The sequence below is a fragment of the Ictidomys tridecemlineatus genome, chromosome 10 (assembly GCF_052094955.1).
Source record: "Ictidomys tridecemlineatus isolate mIctTri1 chromosome 10, mIctTri1.hap1, whole genome shotgun sequence".
Taxonomy (NCBI): Eukaryota; Metazoa; Chordata; class Mammalia; order Rodentia; family Sciuridae; genus Ictidomys; species Ictidomys tridecemlineatus.
Window position 1 is genome coordinate 13,030,099 of NC_135486.1, and position 18,850 is coordinate 13,048,948.

General features: G+C 32.4%; 1 protein-coding gene and 1 long non-coding RNA gene across 2 annotated transcripts in view; one reads left to right on the forward strand and one right to left on the reverse strand.

The window, feature by feature from the left end:
- LOC144367132 (uncharacterized) overlaps positions 1-18,850 on the reverse strand; it is a 202,199-nt gene that overhangs the window by 55,058 nt on the left and 128,291 nt on the right. The gene's annotated exons all lie outside the window — the stretch shown is intronic.
- Xpr1 (xenotropic and polytropic retrovirus receptor 1) overlaps positions 1-18,850 on the forward strand; it is a 172,492-nt gene that overhangs the window by 15,694 nt on the left and 137,948 nt on the right. Inside the window, exon 2 of the mRNA XM_078022430.1 lies at positions 12,162-12,213. Coding sequence (XP_077878556.1) covers positions 12,162-12,213 — 52 coding nt within the window. The remainder of the gene's footprint in view (positions 1-12,161; positions 12,214-18,850) is intronic.

Here is an 18,850-nt window from a genome sequence, read left to right on the forward strand (position 1 = left end):
TTTTGTTTTCTTTCAGAGAAAATGGCAAACTTTTACTAAGAGCATGAGAATGAATGTTATGTTGTGTCAGCTGTTCTATTTGAGCAAAATCAACATGCTTTACTAACCTGGATGAACTTTACTATATGTTAAGGAAGGCTGGAAGGCAAAAACATGAAGAACTTCTCTTGTATCTAGCAAATGAAAGAGTCATGAATTTTGTACAAAAAGGGAAAATATAAATGAAAATTGGGAGAAATGAAAAGGGACTTTGTAGTTTGATATTTCATGATCTGGAAATGCTATAAAATAGTTCAATAAAAATAACAACAGCTGACATTTAAAATTAGCTGAGAATCTGATCTTAGACACTTAGATTTTTACAATAGTAAAGTCTGTGTGGTTTGTAAACATTTTGAATTTGTGCTTTGATAGATACTGTGGATTATAAAAGTTGAGGTTATTTTGCTGTCTGTCCTCAGAGACTTCATAGCTGGTACTGTAATAATGTAAGAATGAGCTATACAGACTTAATTAGTACAAGAGAGCATTTTGTTAAAGTTTTATTTTATTATCAGGGTAAGATCCTTTGATAGAGAAGAAGCTGACTTAATCTTCTGTCAGATCTGTTCCAGTTCAGGAGTGTGACTGTGTGACTTTTCAAGGACATTTAAGTTAAATCATACTGTTGGTGACTTTGACATAGGAACGTGATTTTCTTTATTATTGCCAAATAAATCACTTGAATGTCATAGTATTTCTTTCCATAGTTTTTATTCATTATAGGAATAAAATTTGAACTACTTTGTCTGAGAAAAATCAATGATGTTGCTTATGATCTAATAACTACAAAAATGTCTTTCAAATCTAGCTTGCTATATTAATTATCTATTGTTGTACAGCAAGTCACCCCAAAACCTAGTGGCTTAAAACAGTAATAAACATTTCTCGTCTAACAGTTTTTGTGTAGCAAAAATTTGGGAGCCACTTAACTGAGTAGTTCCGGGTCAGGGTATTTTGTGAGGTTGCAGTCAAGATGTTTGCTGGGGCTATAAAGCCTGACAGGGCTGGAGAATCCAGTTCTAGGATGACTCAGATGACTTGCATGTTTGTGCTAGCATTTTTTAAGAGGTATCAGTTCTTCACCACTGTATCTTTCCTTAGGGCTATTTGAGTTTTTTCATGGTTGGCTTTCCCCAGAGTGGGTGATCCTAGAGAGAACAAGGTGAAAAACAGTGTTTTTTATGACCCATCCTTGGAAGTTGTATTCTGCCATTTCTGCAATAGCCATTTTTTAAAAAATGTGTGTGTGTATATATATACACACACATACACACATATACACACATATTTATATATATTGTAGATGGACAAAATACCTTTATTTTATTTATTTATTTTTATTGTGGTGCTGAGGATTGAACCCAGTGCCTCACACATGCTAGATAAGTGCTCTACCACTGAGCCACAACCCCAGCCCCTGCAATATCCATTTAATTACATAGATCAGCCCTATTTAGTATTGAAGTGTTACTGCCAAAAGGAAAGAATCATCAGGGGGTCATCTCAGAGGCTGGTTATTACATAGAATATAAAAATCTAATAGTATAGGGAAGTTTTGGAAATAAATAGGAGAATATCAATATGTAAGAGCCCAAAGTAAGAGGTAAATTTTGAAATGTTGTTGTCTTTCTTGAAGAAGTATGGATTGTCAAAAGAGTAGTACTTGGTAATATCTGGGCAAAAGACTTTTAACCGTTAGTTGGTAAAATGGGAGTCTTATACCTTAGAGAGTAGTGTTAAAGTAGTGTGTTTAAAATGCTTACAAACAATATCTGATAGTAGATGTTCAATAAATTAACTAGTATTACTTTTCTTATTCATCAGTATTTGTGGCTATCGTATACTTAGTTGTCACATATATTCAGCCAGATCTAATCTAGCTTTGGCCCCATTGCCCTACTGAAACTAATTCTTGAAAGTCACCGGTGAGCAATGATCCTCAAATCTTATTACCTCTTTTTAATTATCTTGGTCTATAAGCAGCTTTTGATAGTTTTTAATATGTCTTCCTTCTTAAAATGCTCTTTTACTTCCCAATGGCTTTTTTAAAAAATTGTGGTAAAATACATATAAAATTTATCATCCTAATCATTTTTAAGTGTACAGTTTAGCAGCATAAGTTTATTCATATTATCTTGGAACCATCACCATACATCTTTATAACTTTTTATCTTGTAGAAAAGAAGCTTTTCCCTTGTTAAACAACAATTCCCCATTTCCATCTCCCTTCAGCTCCTGATGTCCACCATTCTACATTGTCTTTAGGGTATTGACTAAGAACCTTGAAAGTACCAATCGTACAGTATTTATCTTTTTGTGAGGGGTTTATTTCATTTAGAATAATGTTCTCAAAGTTCATGGATATTATTCACTCAAAAAAATTTCCATTTTTTTGAGTGAATAATATCCATGCATCTGTTGTTCGATGCTTGGGTTGCTTCTGTGTTCTACTTTTTGGGAATAAGATTACCGTGAAAATGAATATTTTAAACCCTGCTTTTAACTCTTTTGGGTATATATCCAGAAATGAAATTGCTGGCTCATATAGTATCTTTTAAAAACTCTTTTTTGAAGAATAGCAACTATTATATAATATAAAATTATTAGTTTTTTTTATACCATACTATTTTGATTACTATACCTATAACTTTGTAGTAAGTTTTAAAATCAGGAAGCGTAAGTCTTCTGATTTAGTTCTTTCTTTTAAAGATTGTTGTGGCTATCCAGGGTCTTTTGAGAGTCCCTAGGAATTTCATTATAGGTTTTTTTATTTCTATAAAAAATATTGGGATAGATGATTCCACTGAATTCATAGAATACTTCTGGTAGTATTTACATTTTAACAATGTTAGGTCTTCCAGTCCAGGAGTATGGGATGTTTTCCATTTATTTATGTCTTCTTTAATTTTCTTTCAACAATGTTTTGTAGTTTTCTTGTACAAGTCTTTCACTTTCTAAATGCTTTATTTTAGTTTTTGGTATTATTGTAAATAGAATCAATTTGTTTCCAGGTTGTTATTTCAAATAGTTTCCTTTTCAAATTATTTTGTTAATATAGAAATGCAACTTATTTTTGCATGACTTTGTCTTTGACTTTGATCAACTAGTTGCTGAATTCATTTATTAGTACTATTTTTTTGTGTGTATGTTTGTGTGTGTGTGTGGTGTCTTTAGGGTTTTCTATATATAAGATCCCATCTGCAAGGAGATCATTTTACTTTATTCTTGCCAATTTGGATGCCTTTTATTTCTTTTTCTTGCCTAATTGCTCTGGCTAAAACTTGCATTACTATGTTGAATAAAAGTGGAGGAAGTGGGCATCCTTGTCTTGTTCCTGATCTTAGAGGAGAAGGTTTCGGTCTTTCTCTTGTACTAATTAAATCTATATAACTCATTCTGACATTATTATAGTATCAGTTATAAAGTCTGTGAGGACAGAGAGCAATTTTACTTCAACTTTTATAGGCCACAGCATCTCTCAAAGCACAAGTTCAAAACATGTTTCTAAACTGCACAGACTTTCTTATTGCAAAATCTAAATGTTTAAAATCAGCTTCTCTGCTAAAATTTTAATGTCAGCTCTTGTTATTGAATTATTTTATAGTATTTCCAGTTCATTAAAAACAGGAAAGTATCCTAATTAGAATAAGTTATACTCCATGTTGTGTGTAATATGTCAAATTATACTCTACTGTCATGTACTATAAAGAACAAATAAAAAAAAAACAGGAAAGGAATTTTAATCAGTATAGCTATACTGGGAAGACGAGAGCACCAGCATTTCCAGCCTTTTCTTTGGGAGTACTGACATAAACTCCAAGATTATATATAAAAAGGGACTAGAAGTGTAAACCTTCTTGGTCAAATTATGGTCTGGTTGATCATTATTTCAGGATTGGTTAAGCAGTGATAAGTAAGTTGTCTGGGGTATAGTTTTGCATCATCACAAGATGTTTATTGATCAGACCTGTTGTTCCTGGAATCCAAGGTGACTGACTCAAAGCAAAGGAAACAGATACAAAATGAGACAGAGATGCTAGAGTTTTTACATTTGCAGGCCCAAGGTAGAGAGTTTTTAGCAAAACCAGTTCCAAGTCTTTGTTACACAATGAATAATTATAGCATAGATCCCTGACATTTGTAGGGTTAGTGTCCTTTTGGCCTGTGTTTGCACCCTGGTCCAGGAACATGTGCACAACTGCCTGCCATAGGGCCAGGAGAGAGGTTGAATAGCTTCTGCTGTGCTAAGCGACGAAATTGATTAGGATTCGCTCCAGTTTACTATCTAAGCCTTCAATAGACTCTAGAGTTCCAAAATAGTTATGACAGACAGATTTTGCCATTGAAGTTGTATAGAGAGACCAGTGCTTCTACTCCATCTTCTCAGAATCCTTTCTTGGAAATTAGATTTAAAACAGTGTTAAGGAGAAGGTGTTTTAAGTGGAAGCAATATTTGTAAACAAAGATACAGATGGAAGAACATTGAGGTTTCTAAATAATAATAATTCATTTTGGCTTGGGAGTCATTGTAAAAATGAAAAAAGTTAGTCAAATTGTAAAAATGAAACCGGTTTGGAAGATAAACCTGGAAAGATGTAGAGTGGAGATCATTCTGAGTGACTTAAAAGCCAGTATGGACTTTATTTTTGTGAGCAGAAAAATCAGACTAGTGCTTTGGTATTTTGGAAAGATTGATTTGGAAGCAGGTTTTTAAAAATTTTTTTTTTTAGTTGTAGATGAACAAAATACATTTATTTTATTTATTTGTTTTTTATGTGGTACACAGGATTAAACCCAGTGCCTCATATGTGTTAGGCAGGCACTCTGCCACTGAGCCACAATCCCAGTCTGGCAGCAGTTTTTAAAAAGTGTTAAAGAAATGAAAATTTATAGGTGAGTAAACCAGTTGAGAGTCTGTTGAAATAGTTTAGACAAAAGTATAGAAGAGAATGAATGCAGGAGAAATTTTGGTAGCAAAATTGGCTGAACCAGATCTATAAATGCACAAGTGAAAATAAGAAAAAATTAAGAATGTGCATTTCTCTAGGATAGAGACTTTTATTTTCCTCATGATATGTTTCAGCTGTTTAGAACAATGCCTGGCACACAGTAGGGACTTTATAATTTTTTGTTGGGATGAATGAGACCATGAGCCACAATCCCAGTTTGGGATTATTCACAATGAGATTATGAATCTGTGATTTGGATACTGGTGATGACATTAATAGAAATAAAGATCATGAGTACATCAGGTTTTGGGGGAAATTTCTGAACATTGTGAATTTGTGCTACTGGATATGTAGCCAAGGAAATACATTCAGGGATGTCCATATGGAAATAGTGAAAACCATGTAGGGGGGTGTTAAAGTATATAGTGCAGAAATTTATAAATGTGAATATAACATGACACATTCCAAACTAGTTCATCTTATTACAAATTATGTGTATTTATATATTTAACATACATTTAATTTAATAAAGTCAATACAATTTAATGTTGTAACAACTTTTGCATATTGAATTGCCTCTTACTGTGTACTTTCAAATGCCATAAAATTTTTTTAATGTGTGTGATGTTTTATAATACTGTAGGCTTTAGGTTAATGTACAAAAGCACTTTTCAATTAGTATTATAAGAATTTATGTTAGGCTTTTATTGATGTTAAGGATTATTTCTATAACCAAAACAGATTATTATTGTTAAGGGATAGAAATGAATATAATTTAAGATGTTGAATTGTGTTCTGTATGTATAGTATGAATTGTAATGCATTCTGTTGCCATATATAACAAATAAAAATTTAAAAAAATGTTGATTCTTGTACAGGACACGAGAAAATGCTAGATTACTGCTTTTGAGGATTATAATTTGATTTACAGACTGCTTTGTGTGTTTTAGCATCAGGAAAACACTTAATTTGTAGATGATGAGATAAACTATGTTAGATGTAATTGACTTGCACATTAGTCACAGACTATCCAGTATTTCTGGTGAAATAAACCTAAAAGGGAATGCAAAAACAGGAAATGGAAACTGAAAAAGAGATAATTGGAGAATTTTTCTAGGGGCCTGTAGGTCAGCATATAAAATATATATTTTTAAGAATATATCTAGGGGCTGGGGATGTGGCTCAAGCGGTAGCGCGCTCGCCTGGCATGCGTGCGGCCCGGGTTCGATCCTCAGCACCACATACCAACAAAGATGTTGTGTCCGCTGAGAACTAAAAAATAAAAAAATAAAAATAAAAAAAAGAATATATCTAAATTTCTATTTAAGAGCTGCATTTGGTAAATTGATTCAGATAAAAATGTGTCTATAAATTTCATCACATTGGGAACTATTATTAATGGGTTATGACTACTTTGTTTATGAAAACAAGTATTCCTTGCGCTTCTTCAAATGCCTGTTGTTTATTTTATTGTCTATTAATCCACTAGATTGTGATGTGCTGAGTTTAAATGAATGTTGAAATGACAAGTTAAATTTTTTGTGTGTGTGTATGGTGCTAGGCATTGAACTTAGGGCCTTGTGCATGTGAGGCAGGCACTTTACCAACTGAGATATATCTCCAACCCCAAGTTAGAAATTTTTATTGATGGCAGTGATAATATTTATAATATGTTATATATGAGCCTAATGGGGAAGTAGGAAGTACGTCTGTGAAAGCTCTCTGTGTTCTGGAAAGGAGATTAGAGATTACCTATTTTGGGTTATTAAAAATTAACAGCATTAAGAAATTTATTTTAATGTTCTCATTAAACATACATGTTAAGTTTGAACTATACCAATTTATGTACAAAGTTTAAATTTTTTTATATTGAATAATTAGGAGATGTTATAGAAAGAAAGCATACGCAACTGGAATCGGCATATATTCAGGAGTCTGTAGGTTTCCTATGAGAACTAAAAATATTTTGTGGTTACATAATTAATCATCTGAAAATAAAATAGGAACATATTCGAGGTCATCTAGATTACTATTTTATAAACTAGCAGTGCCAGGAGATTGCAATGTCTATGTTTATGCTTGTTGCATCATATTAGCTCCATGTTTAACTATACTACTAAGAGTTGTTAACAACTGGTGACTTGGGGGTATAGCTGAATTTAAGAATGCTTGCCTAGTATTTGTGAAGTCTGTGTTCCATCCTCAGCACTGCAACAACAGCATAACTGGTTGAGGCATATCTCATGCATGATTGATATTATTCCTGCCATAGCCCTGGTATGATGTGGTTTGTCATAGTTCAAATTCTATTATTAGCTAACATTTTTTCAGCATATTTTTATGTTCTAGGCAATGTCCTAAGTACTCTTCATGTATGATTGTGAGTCAAAATTAGTATAAGAATTTATGTTTTGAGAGTTTTTAATTCTTAATATAGATCTGTAAGCTATGTGTAATCACTATTCCTGTTTTACAGATGAGGCTATTGAAGTATAGAGATAGTTATTTTCCTAGGGTTGCACAACTCCTAAGTGTTAAGAGTTGTTTTTCATACACATTTTCTGACTCCAAAACTTCTAACCACTCTGCTGTGCTGCCTTACTGTATAGTTAAGTGCTTAGAAAATTATATCAAAGTAGGATAGGCATTCCAAACTCAAAAGAAGGTATATTTGTGTCAGTCATCACTTTCAGCTGAGCGCAGTGGTATACACCTATAATTCAAGCCATTTGGGAGGCTGAAGCAGGAAAATCTCAAGTTTGAGGCCAGCCTCAGCAATGTAGGCTTTAAGCAATTTAGTGATACCCTATATCAAAGTGAAAAATAAAAAGAGCTGCGAATATAAGCTCCTGGGTTCAATCCCCAGTACCAAGAAACAACAACAGATTGTGAATCTTTTTCCTTTATGTTAATATTATTGGTAGTATAGTATTGGTTTGTGGCTATTTTTATTTATTTAATTTGTAAGATTTTACTGTTAACATGAGTTGTTTTAAGCACTAGGAATTTTGTCCTAGTTTATGTTTATATAGATTTCAATAACATAAAAATAATTTATCACTCGAAGGGAGTCAGATGATATGAAAGATTGCTTTTAAGCCTTTGAAAATCAAAAAACTTCAGGAATGCACATGAATTCATATTGACTTATATAAATTCAGAGTTTTATATAAAGTATTGGATTTTCTTAAAGTAAAAATGAATTGAAGAAACTCCTTTGAATTCCGAGTGCAGGTAAGTGCTTTGAATGGACTCAGATGAACAGTCCATAAGTATTAATGTAGACAATACCCGGGAAGTTTTTTTTTCCTTGTTCCTGATGTGGACTATCTCTTATCACAGGCTATAGAGTGGTCCTATATATGGAGTTCTCTAGACAGTGTTACTACCAAAAATGTCTCTTAAATGTCTCAAAAATGTCTCAAAAATGTCTCATAGAATGTCTCTTAAATCAGCGGAAAATGAAGTAGCAGAAATGAGTTGTCAGTGATTTTGCCAAAATTTGTCTTGATTTAATTAATCTGAATGAAGACTATTGTAATTTGTCTTTTTTAAAAAACTTTAATTTACATGAACTTAATTTGGTAAGCTTTGCTTTTGCAAATTTAATTCATTTTCATCACATGTCAGAAATTCTACTTAGTGTGCTTTGTGAGTCCTTTTTAATTTTCTCCAGAGAGGAAACTCTTTTGAATTCAAGAACTATTAAGCTCCTACTGTATACAAGTCACTTTGCTTGTTGACAGTTTATTTGGTTCCTGTTAGCATTATTTAATTTTGGCACACATTCCTGTTATACCGCACAAATAGTAAATCTTCATTCAGACATTTGAGCCTCTGATATTACTTGTTGGGATAGATTTCTTTCTTTTTTTTTTTTTTAAGAGAGAGTGAAGAGAGGAGAGAGAGAGAGAGAGAGAGAGAGAGAGAGAGAGAGAGAGAGAGAGAGAGAGAGAGAGAGAATTTTTAATATTTATTTTAGTTCTTGGCGGACACAACATCTTTGTTGGTATGTGGTGCTGAGGAGCGAACCCGGGCCGCACGCATGCCAGGCGCGCTACCGCTTGAGCCACATCCCCAGCCCCTGGGATAGATTTATTTCTGTAACTATTCTCTGGCTAGTTTTTTAAAATTATTTTTTCCTCATATTTTTCTGCTACTTTTTTTAGTTGTAGAAATTTGTCCTGCATTCATCAATCTTTTACTCATTTATCCTCTTGAAATAGCCTGTCAGAGAACAGTAATATGACCATACTCTACCTGTATAGGACTTCGATATAAAATTTAAATCTGTCAGCTGAATGAAAGACTTTTTTTAAATGTTTGATAAGCTCTTTAGAAATAACTTCTTATTTTAATCTAGAAGTTAGTGGTCCCTGAGACATAAAATTGTAAAGAAAATACTGAGTGTGTATGTAATGTTCTTAAAAGAGGTTCCAGATTTTTGTCACTGTCACCTAGGGTTGATTACAAACAAGTTTAAGAATAAGTGCTTGGTAAAAAAGAGAATAATTTTAAAATGTAATCTTAGAAAAGTTGTGTTTGACTAATAAAGGTTTTCTAAAGAGTTATAGTGTGGTGTAGTGTTTTGTGTCACCATTTCTTTTAACACCAAATGCATTTCTTTTTTGACAACAGCAGCCAGGTCTCCAACAGCAACTGTGTGTCTGACAATTCAGTTCACTTCAGACATTACCTACCTGTTGTTAGCACAGACTCCATAGATTAGTAAGGGTTCTTTATAACTGTCCCTGTTTAAGATGTCAGCTACAAGTGGGGTGCCAGACTTCTCCCTGTCTGACTGCAAATATGGGGATTCCCAGAACTCTCCCTCAGATTTGACAATTTGCCAGAATAATTCCCATAGAAAAATACTGAGTGCAACAGATGGATTATAAAAGGGACAGTTTTGAAACAATCTAATAGAAGAGAAGCATAGTGCAAGGTATTATGGTGAGTATGGCATAAGAGCTTCCATGCACACTTCTCACCTTGATGTGTTCACAAACATGGAAGCTCTGTGAACCTCGATGTTCAGAGGCTTTTATGGAGGTTTCATTATACAGACTTGAAATCATTTCTGTTAGTGATTGAATTCTATCTCTAGCACCTCTTCCTTCTTCAGAAGTTTGGTTGTGGGGCTTAAGTTGTAATATTCTTTTTTTTTTTTTTTGTTCCAGGTATTGAACTTAGGGGCACTCAGCCACTTAGCCACATCCCCAGCCCTGTTTTGTATTTTATTTAGAGATAGGGTTTCACTGAGTTTCTTAGCACCTTGCCTTTGCTGAGGCTGGCTTTGAACTCTCTGGGATTAACAGGCATGAGCCACTGTGCCTGGCAAGTTGTAATGTTCTAAACGCTTGTTTTTTCTAGTGGCCAGTCCTTATCCAGAAGATATCTGGGGTCCCTCCCACCATTGATCCATTTCATTAGTAAAACAATACATTCCAAAGGTTTTAGGAGCTCTATGCCAGGAACTGGACACAAAGACCAAATATTTATTTTCTATTATACCACAGTTGCATTACTATATTGCCTTAAATTCTATAGAGTGAATCTTATTAAATATTTTTGAATTTAAATATATGTAACATTAAAATGTTATAGATGTATACTTTTCCTACAAACACTTTCATAAAATGAGTTAGAATGAACAGACATGAATTGATTTAAATATTTTAATTTTCATTGTTTCATTGGAAATCTTTTTACTGTACATTGTTAGGCTTAGTTAGTCATGGTACTAACAGGTTGATCACTAACTGAAAACAAATAGTAAATTCACTTGGAAAAATGTTATTGGACTTGAATACTTAAAAAAAAAAAAGTAGATTATAAATAGATTACCCTGGAGGTTTACTTCTTCCTTTTTGGTACATATGTGCTTGAATAACTGTACACCAGTGGTTCTGAGGAGGGGCAATTTTCCTTCCCAGGGGATATTTGATATTTAGTAATCTCAGAACTAGGAGGTGATATCTAATGTGCCTCTAATCACCAGAGATGCCCCTAAAAACTCTAGAATGCACAACACTCCCTACCCCTAAAGAATAAAGGCGAAGGAACCCTGCTATAGGTCCTTTGGGGAATTGTCAGTGTTTAGATTGTATTCGAAGCAATGGTACCGGATAAAGTCACTAAGCTTTTGACTAACCTCTCAGCCTTGGAGCCTTATCTACTCATTGCTTGAGCCATTTTGATTGATAGGGAGAACTACTTCTTACACTTTGCCCAACTACTTCTTGAGAGAACAAACTGTAACTATCCAAATTATTTAAATATGGTTGTTAACTAAGAAGAAAACTATAAAACCTGTAGTATCTTTATAGTTCTAAACTCTTCTGGAGGACCTTATAGAACTCTACTGGAAAGTATTTGTATACAAGATGAGAATTTTAAAGATACGTTGCACAACAGTGTGAATATACTTAACACTACTGAATTGTACATGTAAAAATGGTTAAGATGTTGAATTTTATGTTATATAAATGTTACTTCCCCACTCAAAAACTGTATTTGTGTCCAGTTCTTCATATTTTCTTATGCAGTCCCCAGGACTTTTGCTCTCAGTTTATTTCATTCTTTTTTCTTAGTCTAAAGGGCTTATGATCTCTCAGGTGATTTTTTTCATTCTTTTCCAAATGCCCTTTAATTTTAAAGTTTACATATTGGCTCTCTTGTTAAAGATTGGATAATATTTAATGGATTAGTAAAGTTAATTGATGTATTTCATTAAATTCTCAATTTAAGGAGCTATAAGTAGTCATTATACTGGATATTGGAAAAGAAGTAAATATGTGTATTAAGAATTGTAATAATAATAATAAAAAAAAGGATAGCATTACCTTAGACTAGGTAGAGGGAAGTAAAAGGAGGGGAAGGCATGGGATATGGGGATAAGAAAGATAGTGGAATGAAACAGACATTATTACTTTATGTATGTATGTGACTGTATGACCAATGTGATTCTACAATATGTATAATCAGAAAAATGAGAAATTATATCCCATCTATGTATGATATATCAAAATATATAAGTGCATTCTACTGTCATATATAACTAATTAAAACATAAATTTTCTTTTTTAAAAAAGAAGTGTTTAGTTCCAGATGCTTTTGATATAAACTCTACTATTTATTTCATGTGTTGCTTTTCTTTCTTTTTGATAGGCTTTCAAGGAAATGCTGTATTCAGCTCAGGACCAGGCACCTTCAGTGGAAGGTAAGATGAATTCCCCTTTAGGGTTAGTGACATAAAAGCTTTTTAAAAGGAAAGCTGTGATAAACGGCAAAGTCTGAAACCAATATATCTTTACCCATTGTCTTTTTTGCTTTTGATAATGTGATCCATTTTTTTTCTAATTCGTATTTACCTATGGTGAATCTTGTATTATGCTTGTATGTCATCCGAGAACTGTGACTCATTTATTACTTTAATCAAAGTTTTATCTATGTCTTGCTTTCATCCTTCAATGTATTTTTATATCTGTCCTCCATTCAACCATCAATCTATCCTTCAGTGAATCATTCATTCATAATTGGTTAGGGCAGCAAGTTTTTCCTTTGTATGTACTACCTTTAGAGTGGGACTAGTAAAACAATGGAGGATGTTTACTGGGTGTGTGTGTGTGTAAGCAAGCATGTGCATAGTTATAAAACAACTGACATGAAAGCAGTGGTTATCTCTCCAATTATCTTTATTAAATCTTTTCTTTTTCATTACCTCAGCTTCTACTCACTACCTTATTGTTTACAGGGTTGTTTTGATAGGTTTGGAGAGATGCATGTAAAAGTTGTATGAGTTCTGTGTCAGGAAATAATTAGGAACTAATTTAGAAACTATGCTTGAGAGAGTGTTCCTTCTGAGGCTGGATATTCTTTTAAAAGTATGCATCCGATTTTTTAAGGGGAATGATGTGAAAACATATTTGTTAAGAATATTCTTACAGTGTATCCTGGATAATATTTTTATGAGAGCTCACTAGTATTCTTTGAAGTCATTCTGGGGGCATGCTACTAGAGGCTTATTTTTTATGACATATGATAGATGATTAAAGTATTTAATAAGACTATAGCTCTATAAATATAAATCTTATTTGTTTAATGATATAGAAATACATGTTTTTCATCTTGAAACATTCTGAATTAAGAATGTGCTTCTTCACAGCATGTCAAGATTTTATCTCTTACTATTATAAACCAGCTAGGTATTGGCAGCAAGGTATTAGTTTTATAACATTTCCCTTACTTTTGGATTATAATGTATTTATTTCTTCAACATTTAACTCAAGACACTTGAGATTTGAAAATATTTAGTTTTTTACTGAATTCTCTCTTAGTACTTAGGTACTGGGGAATGAATCCAGGGGGACTTTATTACAAAGTTACATCCCCAGCCCTTTTTTATTTTTTATTTTTGAGTTAGATCTCACTGAGTTGCTGAGGCTGGTTTTGAATTTGCCATCCTTCTCCTTAGCCTCCTGAGTAGCCAGGATTACAGGTGTGTTCTATCATGCATGCCTGGCTGAAAATAGAACTCTTAATTGCAGTATTCATTTGACATTAGAAATATTAAAAATTTTCAGTGACGAAGAACAGTAGAAAATAAAGCTTTTGTATTTTTTACCTTTTTCTTCTTCCTCAATGGTGTATGAGTTACTTTATGGAATTAATTTACTTGGATAAATGTTCACACCTTTTTTGGTAGTGGTGGTTGTGGTTGGGGGAAATGATCTGCCCTCTTCCCTCCCCAAGGATACTTTTGAACTCAGATGTATAAAATTTATATATTATATTTAAATCTATTTTAATTTTCACTCTGAATTAATTTCAAGGGAACTTTTAAACTTCCTTTTTCGATCTTTAAGTGTCTTGGGCTAGGGGCACAATTCAGAAGTAGAAAGCTTGCCTAGCTGTCCCAGTTCAATCCCTAGCTCTAGAGGAAAAAGGTAGCCTCTTTTATTTGGAAACATTAATATCTTTCAATGTTGATTTAACACTTTAACACTCTTTAACACTCAACTTAGGTCACAGGATTGAAACAAAAAAGTCACTGATATTTTTAATTGAAAGGGATTTTAAGAGATCATTTTAGATTTGTGCCTTCTGGGACCAAGTGAAAGTTGCATGGCTTAATAATGACAGGATTACTGTTGATCAATGTGTCAACAAAAGAGAATTTTAGAGGTTAAACCTTTTAGACGCATAAGACTTTTTTTGTATGTTGATTTTACCTTTTTTCCCAAATGTTATCTTTGAATAAAATTTTTAATTGTACATTTCCTTGAGTTTCTGTATTTTTAAAAAGTTTTTATAAACATTACTTTGCATGGTACTAGACTATTTAACTTATTGGTTAAAAAAAGCTAATTTTATCTTTTAGGACATAAATTGACGGAATGCATATAGTTTTTACACCAATATAAAATTGAAAAACAGTAAGTTGAACCATTGTTAAGTTGGGGACTATCCATAACTTATTTTTTTAGTTTCTGTTTGTTATCAATACATAGAAATAAATTGATTCTGTAGTATGAAAAAGAAAATACAATGTCATTTACAACTTTTCTAAATAAAATGAAACATTTAATTGTAAATCTTACAAAATATGCACAGAATTGGTAATTATAAATTACTGATGTAAAAAAAAAATCACAAAAACCTAAATAAATGGAGACATGTCATGTTACTGGAGAGGAAGACTCAAAATAGTAGACTCATTTCTCCTCAAACCTATCTATAGTTTCCAGATCGAAACAAGTTTATTCAAAAATTGAATGGGAAATGCTGGGGAATGATATTAGCCAAATTTTATTATTACCGTGTGTACATATATGAATATGTAATAACAACTCCCATTAATATGTACAACTATAATGCATTAATCAAAAGTGAGGAAAGAATATAATAATAAAATTCTAAATGTTCATAAGGAGCAAGAAAAGTAGATTATTCATTCATTGTTGATGAAAATAAAAAATTGTATAATTACTCCAGAAGAGTCTACGTCAGTATTTTCCAAAATTAACATACTGTCCAGCATTTGTTCTCTTCAGCATTCGTCACAAAGGAGTGAAAACTTATGTTTACATGAAAACCTATATATTAATATTTGTACCAACTTTATTCAAAATTCCCCCAAAATGAAAAATAAAAATAACTGAATTTTAAAATAAATAAATTGATTTCTGCTAACTTTATTACTCCATATAGTTCCCAGAAGTAGTGTATTTTATCTAATTCTATAATTAGATAAAATACATTAGGTAACAATAGGTAGAGAATTTAAAACAAGGAGAACATAAAAATGAAGATGAAATAATGGTAGATTAGATACCATCAGTTCCTGGAAGAGAAGAAGAATATCAGGTTAAAAAACTAAGGAAATCTAAATAAATGATGGACTTTAATAATAAGGTACCATTATTGAATCATTAATTTTGACAAATGTATCATACTCTTGGAAGATGTTAATGATAGGGGAAACTGGGTAGTATGGGAACTCTCTGCTATCTTTGGAATTTTTTGGTAAATCTAAAACTGTGCGTAAGTAAATACTTTATTTAAAAAGAAAGTAGATACTATAATGATTTATATAGTTGCCAGAAGCCAATTGTAAATTTAACTGAATTTTTAGAGTTCAGAGGATAGAGGAGAACATGATTTCAAAATTCACATAAGGGGGCTAGGATTGTGATTCAGTGGTAGAACACTTGCCTGGCATGTGGGAGGCACTGGATTTTCAGCACCACATATAATAAATAAATAAAATAAAGGTCTGTCAACAACTAAAAATAAAATAAAATAAATGTGTGAGGCGCTGGATTACAACCCCAGGACTAGGGAGAAAAAAAAGTTAGGATACAACTATATCTTAAAAGAAATTCACACAAGGTAAATTTATACCATCTCCTCAGGAAAGGTCAGCTTTTACTGAACCTGAGATTTAAGAAACATTCTTGCTTTGGTTTGTGTGATAATAGTATCTCCAATAACAGTTTTACAAAAAGCATGCAAGAAGGCTGGCTTCTGGTAATTCAAAGAGGTAATATAAAAACTTACTGTGACCTGAAATTCCTCATCTGGTCCTGTTCCAATCATTTCACTTTCTGCATTTCTTCCCTTGTATGTTAGGATCTTATCACATTGCTTTTCTTTTTGTATCTAAATCAGGCTGAGCTTACCCTTGCATTAGAGCTTTTCTCTGTCCCACTCTTGAGAATCATTAGAGTGTTCATGGCTATGTCCTTCAGGAGTCTTCTGAATATCTAGTCTAACGTAGTCAGTCACTCAATCATATTATATTACATCACCTTGTTTCATTTATTTTTTTTTCATAGCATTTGCCACTTTCCAATCTCTTCTGTAGGTATGCATGTTTTCAGATTGATTTATTAATTCTGTATCTCTCTGGAATATAAGTGTCTTAAGACCAGGGATTTTTTAAAAATATTTTTTAGTTGTTGATAGACCTTTATTTTTTATTTATTTATATGTGGTGCTGAGAATTGAAGCCAAAGTATTGTTTATTTTAAAAAGAGTAAATTAACCTGACTTCTTTGTGGTTTTGGTTTTTTCTTTTTTTTCATTTTAAAATTCTTCTGATCTAACACTTTTTGGTATAGCATTTTACCTGCTGACTGGATGCTTAAACATATTGTTGCTGAACCTGTAATTTCAAAAGGTAGTAATGAGTAGATGATGTGAGATCCTAGTTTTAAAGATTTTGTGTTTTTGTAGCATTGTGTTGTTTTGATGCCAGGTCATGTTGAGAAACCTTATTCTGCAAACTGTTGAGGGACATGTGTTTTTTTTTTTTTTTAACAAGACACTAAACCACTTTTTCATGTTTTTCTTTCAAAGATAGATGATTTGAAAGAGCCTGGGTGAGCTGTTTGAGGATTTGTTTCATATTATATTTACTCAGTTGAATAAATTTTGGATTCTATTTGAAATAAAATAGAAAGACTTATTGTATGAGGGTAAGGATATAGCTTTATAGTACCACACCTGCCTAACCAGTATGAGGCCCTGGATTGGATCCTAGCACTGCAAAAGAAAGGAAGGAAGGAAGGAGGAAGGGAGGGATAGAAGGAAGGAAGGAAGGAGGGAGGGAGGGAAAGAAGGAAGGATAGAAGGAAGGAAAGAAGGAGAAAGAAAAAAGATTTATTGTTTGATAGTTTTCCTTTTATATTTTGCTTCTTGCTATTTTTCTGCCATTGCTTGTTTAGTTTCCCCATCTTCTCCTCAATCTTGAGTACAGGATTTTGAGGAACATTTTGACTTAGGTTCATTCTGTTTATTCTCCTTGGTTAGCAGATGACTTACAGTTTTCCTGAGCTCCTTAGAATTCAGCTTTTAGTGACATTGAAGATGAAAGTATGCTTGTAAATTATTCATTCTGTTTATACGCTTGAATGAACAGAGTCCACTCTACTTCAGGCATCTTCTTCGTTTCCTATGTCCCCAGATCTCTGTTGTTTTAACAAATATGAACTTTTTTTTTTTAAATTCTGGAGAATGGAAGATTGGATTGCATTTCTGAAGTTAATGAAATAGTTTTTTCATGTATAGGATTACTGTTAAATATGTACATACATAATACATTACCTTTTCATGTTAGCTATAATCTTGTCCTTTCTCCCCAGTTTTCCATTTTGTTAGGCTGCATCATTCTCTCTCAAAAACATTATTTACATGACTTCTCACCAGAAATAAAACCATTCGATATTTATAGTAGGGAAAGCTGTATTAATTTGCTATATTTTTAACTGGGTTACTGAGAAGGGTAGCTTTTCTAAAAGTTTTATGTTAGTGTTTTTTATTATTATTATTTATTTTTTATTTAAAAAAATTTTTCTAATTGTAGATGGACACAATATATTTAGTGGTGTTGAGGATTGAACCCAGGGTCTTACATGTCCAAGGCAAGCACTTTACCACTGAGCTTCAACCCCAATCCATTGTTAGTGTTCTTTTGCTGGTATTGTGCATTAGCCATTTATCGTCTCTTTAAAAAAATCCTTCTGCTTAAAGTGGTTTAATGTTGCATGAGAAGACTATGCCAGGGATTGGTAATGAATTAAACCTCTAAAATGAAATGCTGAATTTCTCTTTAACCACCACAACTTTGTTTTGAGAACCACAAAGAAATATAGATGGCTAAGAGTGGAAGAGCTGAGCCAACAAGATAATGGTCATTTCTTTAAGAATGACATATTTTCTTTCATTAGCTTCCTGTGAAAGGGATGAAAAGACCTGATTGATATTCGAAGTCATGTAATGGAGTTATTTCTGAAGGGTGTGCCTTATTGATCCTTGTTTCATGTTTATGTTAGAAAAGGATTGCATATTCATTTGTATTGTCTAAATGACAGTTTGTAGATAACAAGGATTATTACCTTAAAAAACAGACTTGTGTATTTAAAGCTACTGCCAACTTCAGTGTAGTTCACTTACAGGAAAGGTATGCTTCTAAAGAACAAATAGCATTACTATTTGAATCAAAAAAAATATCTACCTCACTTTAGAATTAGAGAATCAGATGTAATTTAATGCTCATTCTTAGACATTAGATAATAAGAGGAACAGTAAATTATATTATAAAAATAAATTCAACCTAGAGTAGCATGCAGATGGAAAGCTGAAAGAAATGAAGTACTTTGAATACAGGCTTATAATTTATTTTGTGACACTGTTGAGCACTTAATAAATATCTTCAGTGTTTAAAATTTTCACTTATAAAAATTTAAAACTTAAAAAATCATTAATTATCACAGTGCTATTTTATTAAGTTTGAGGGAAGGTCATGAAATAAAGAAAGGATAACTATAATACATTAAATCATGAAACAAAAAAAC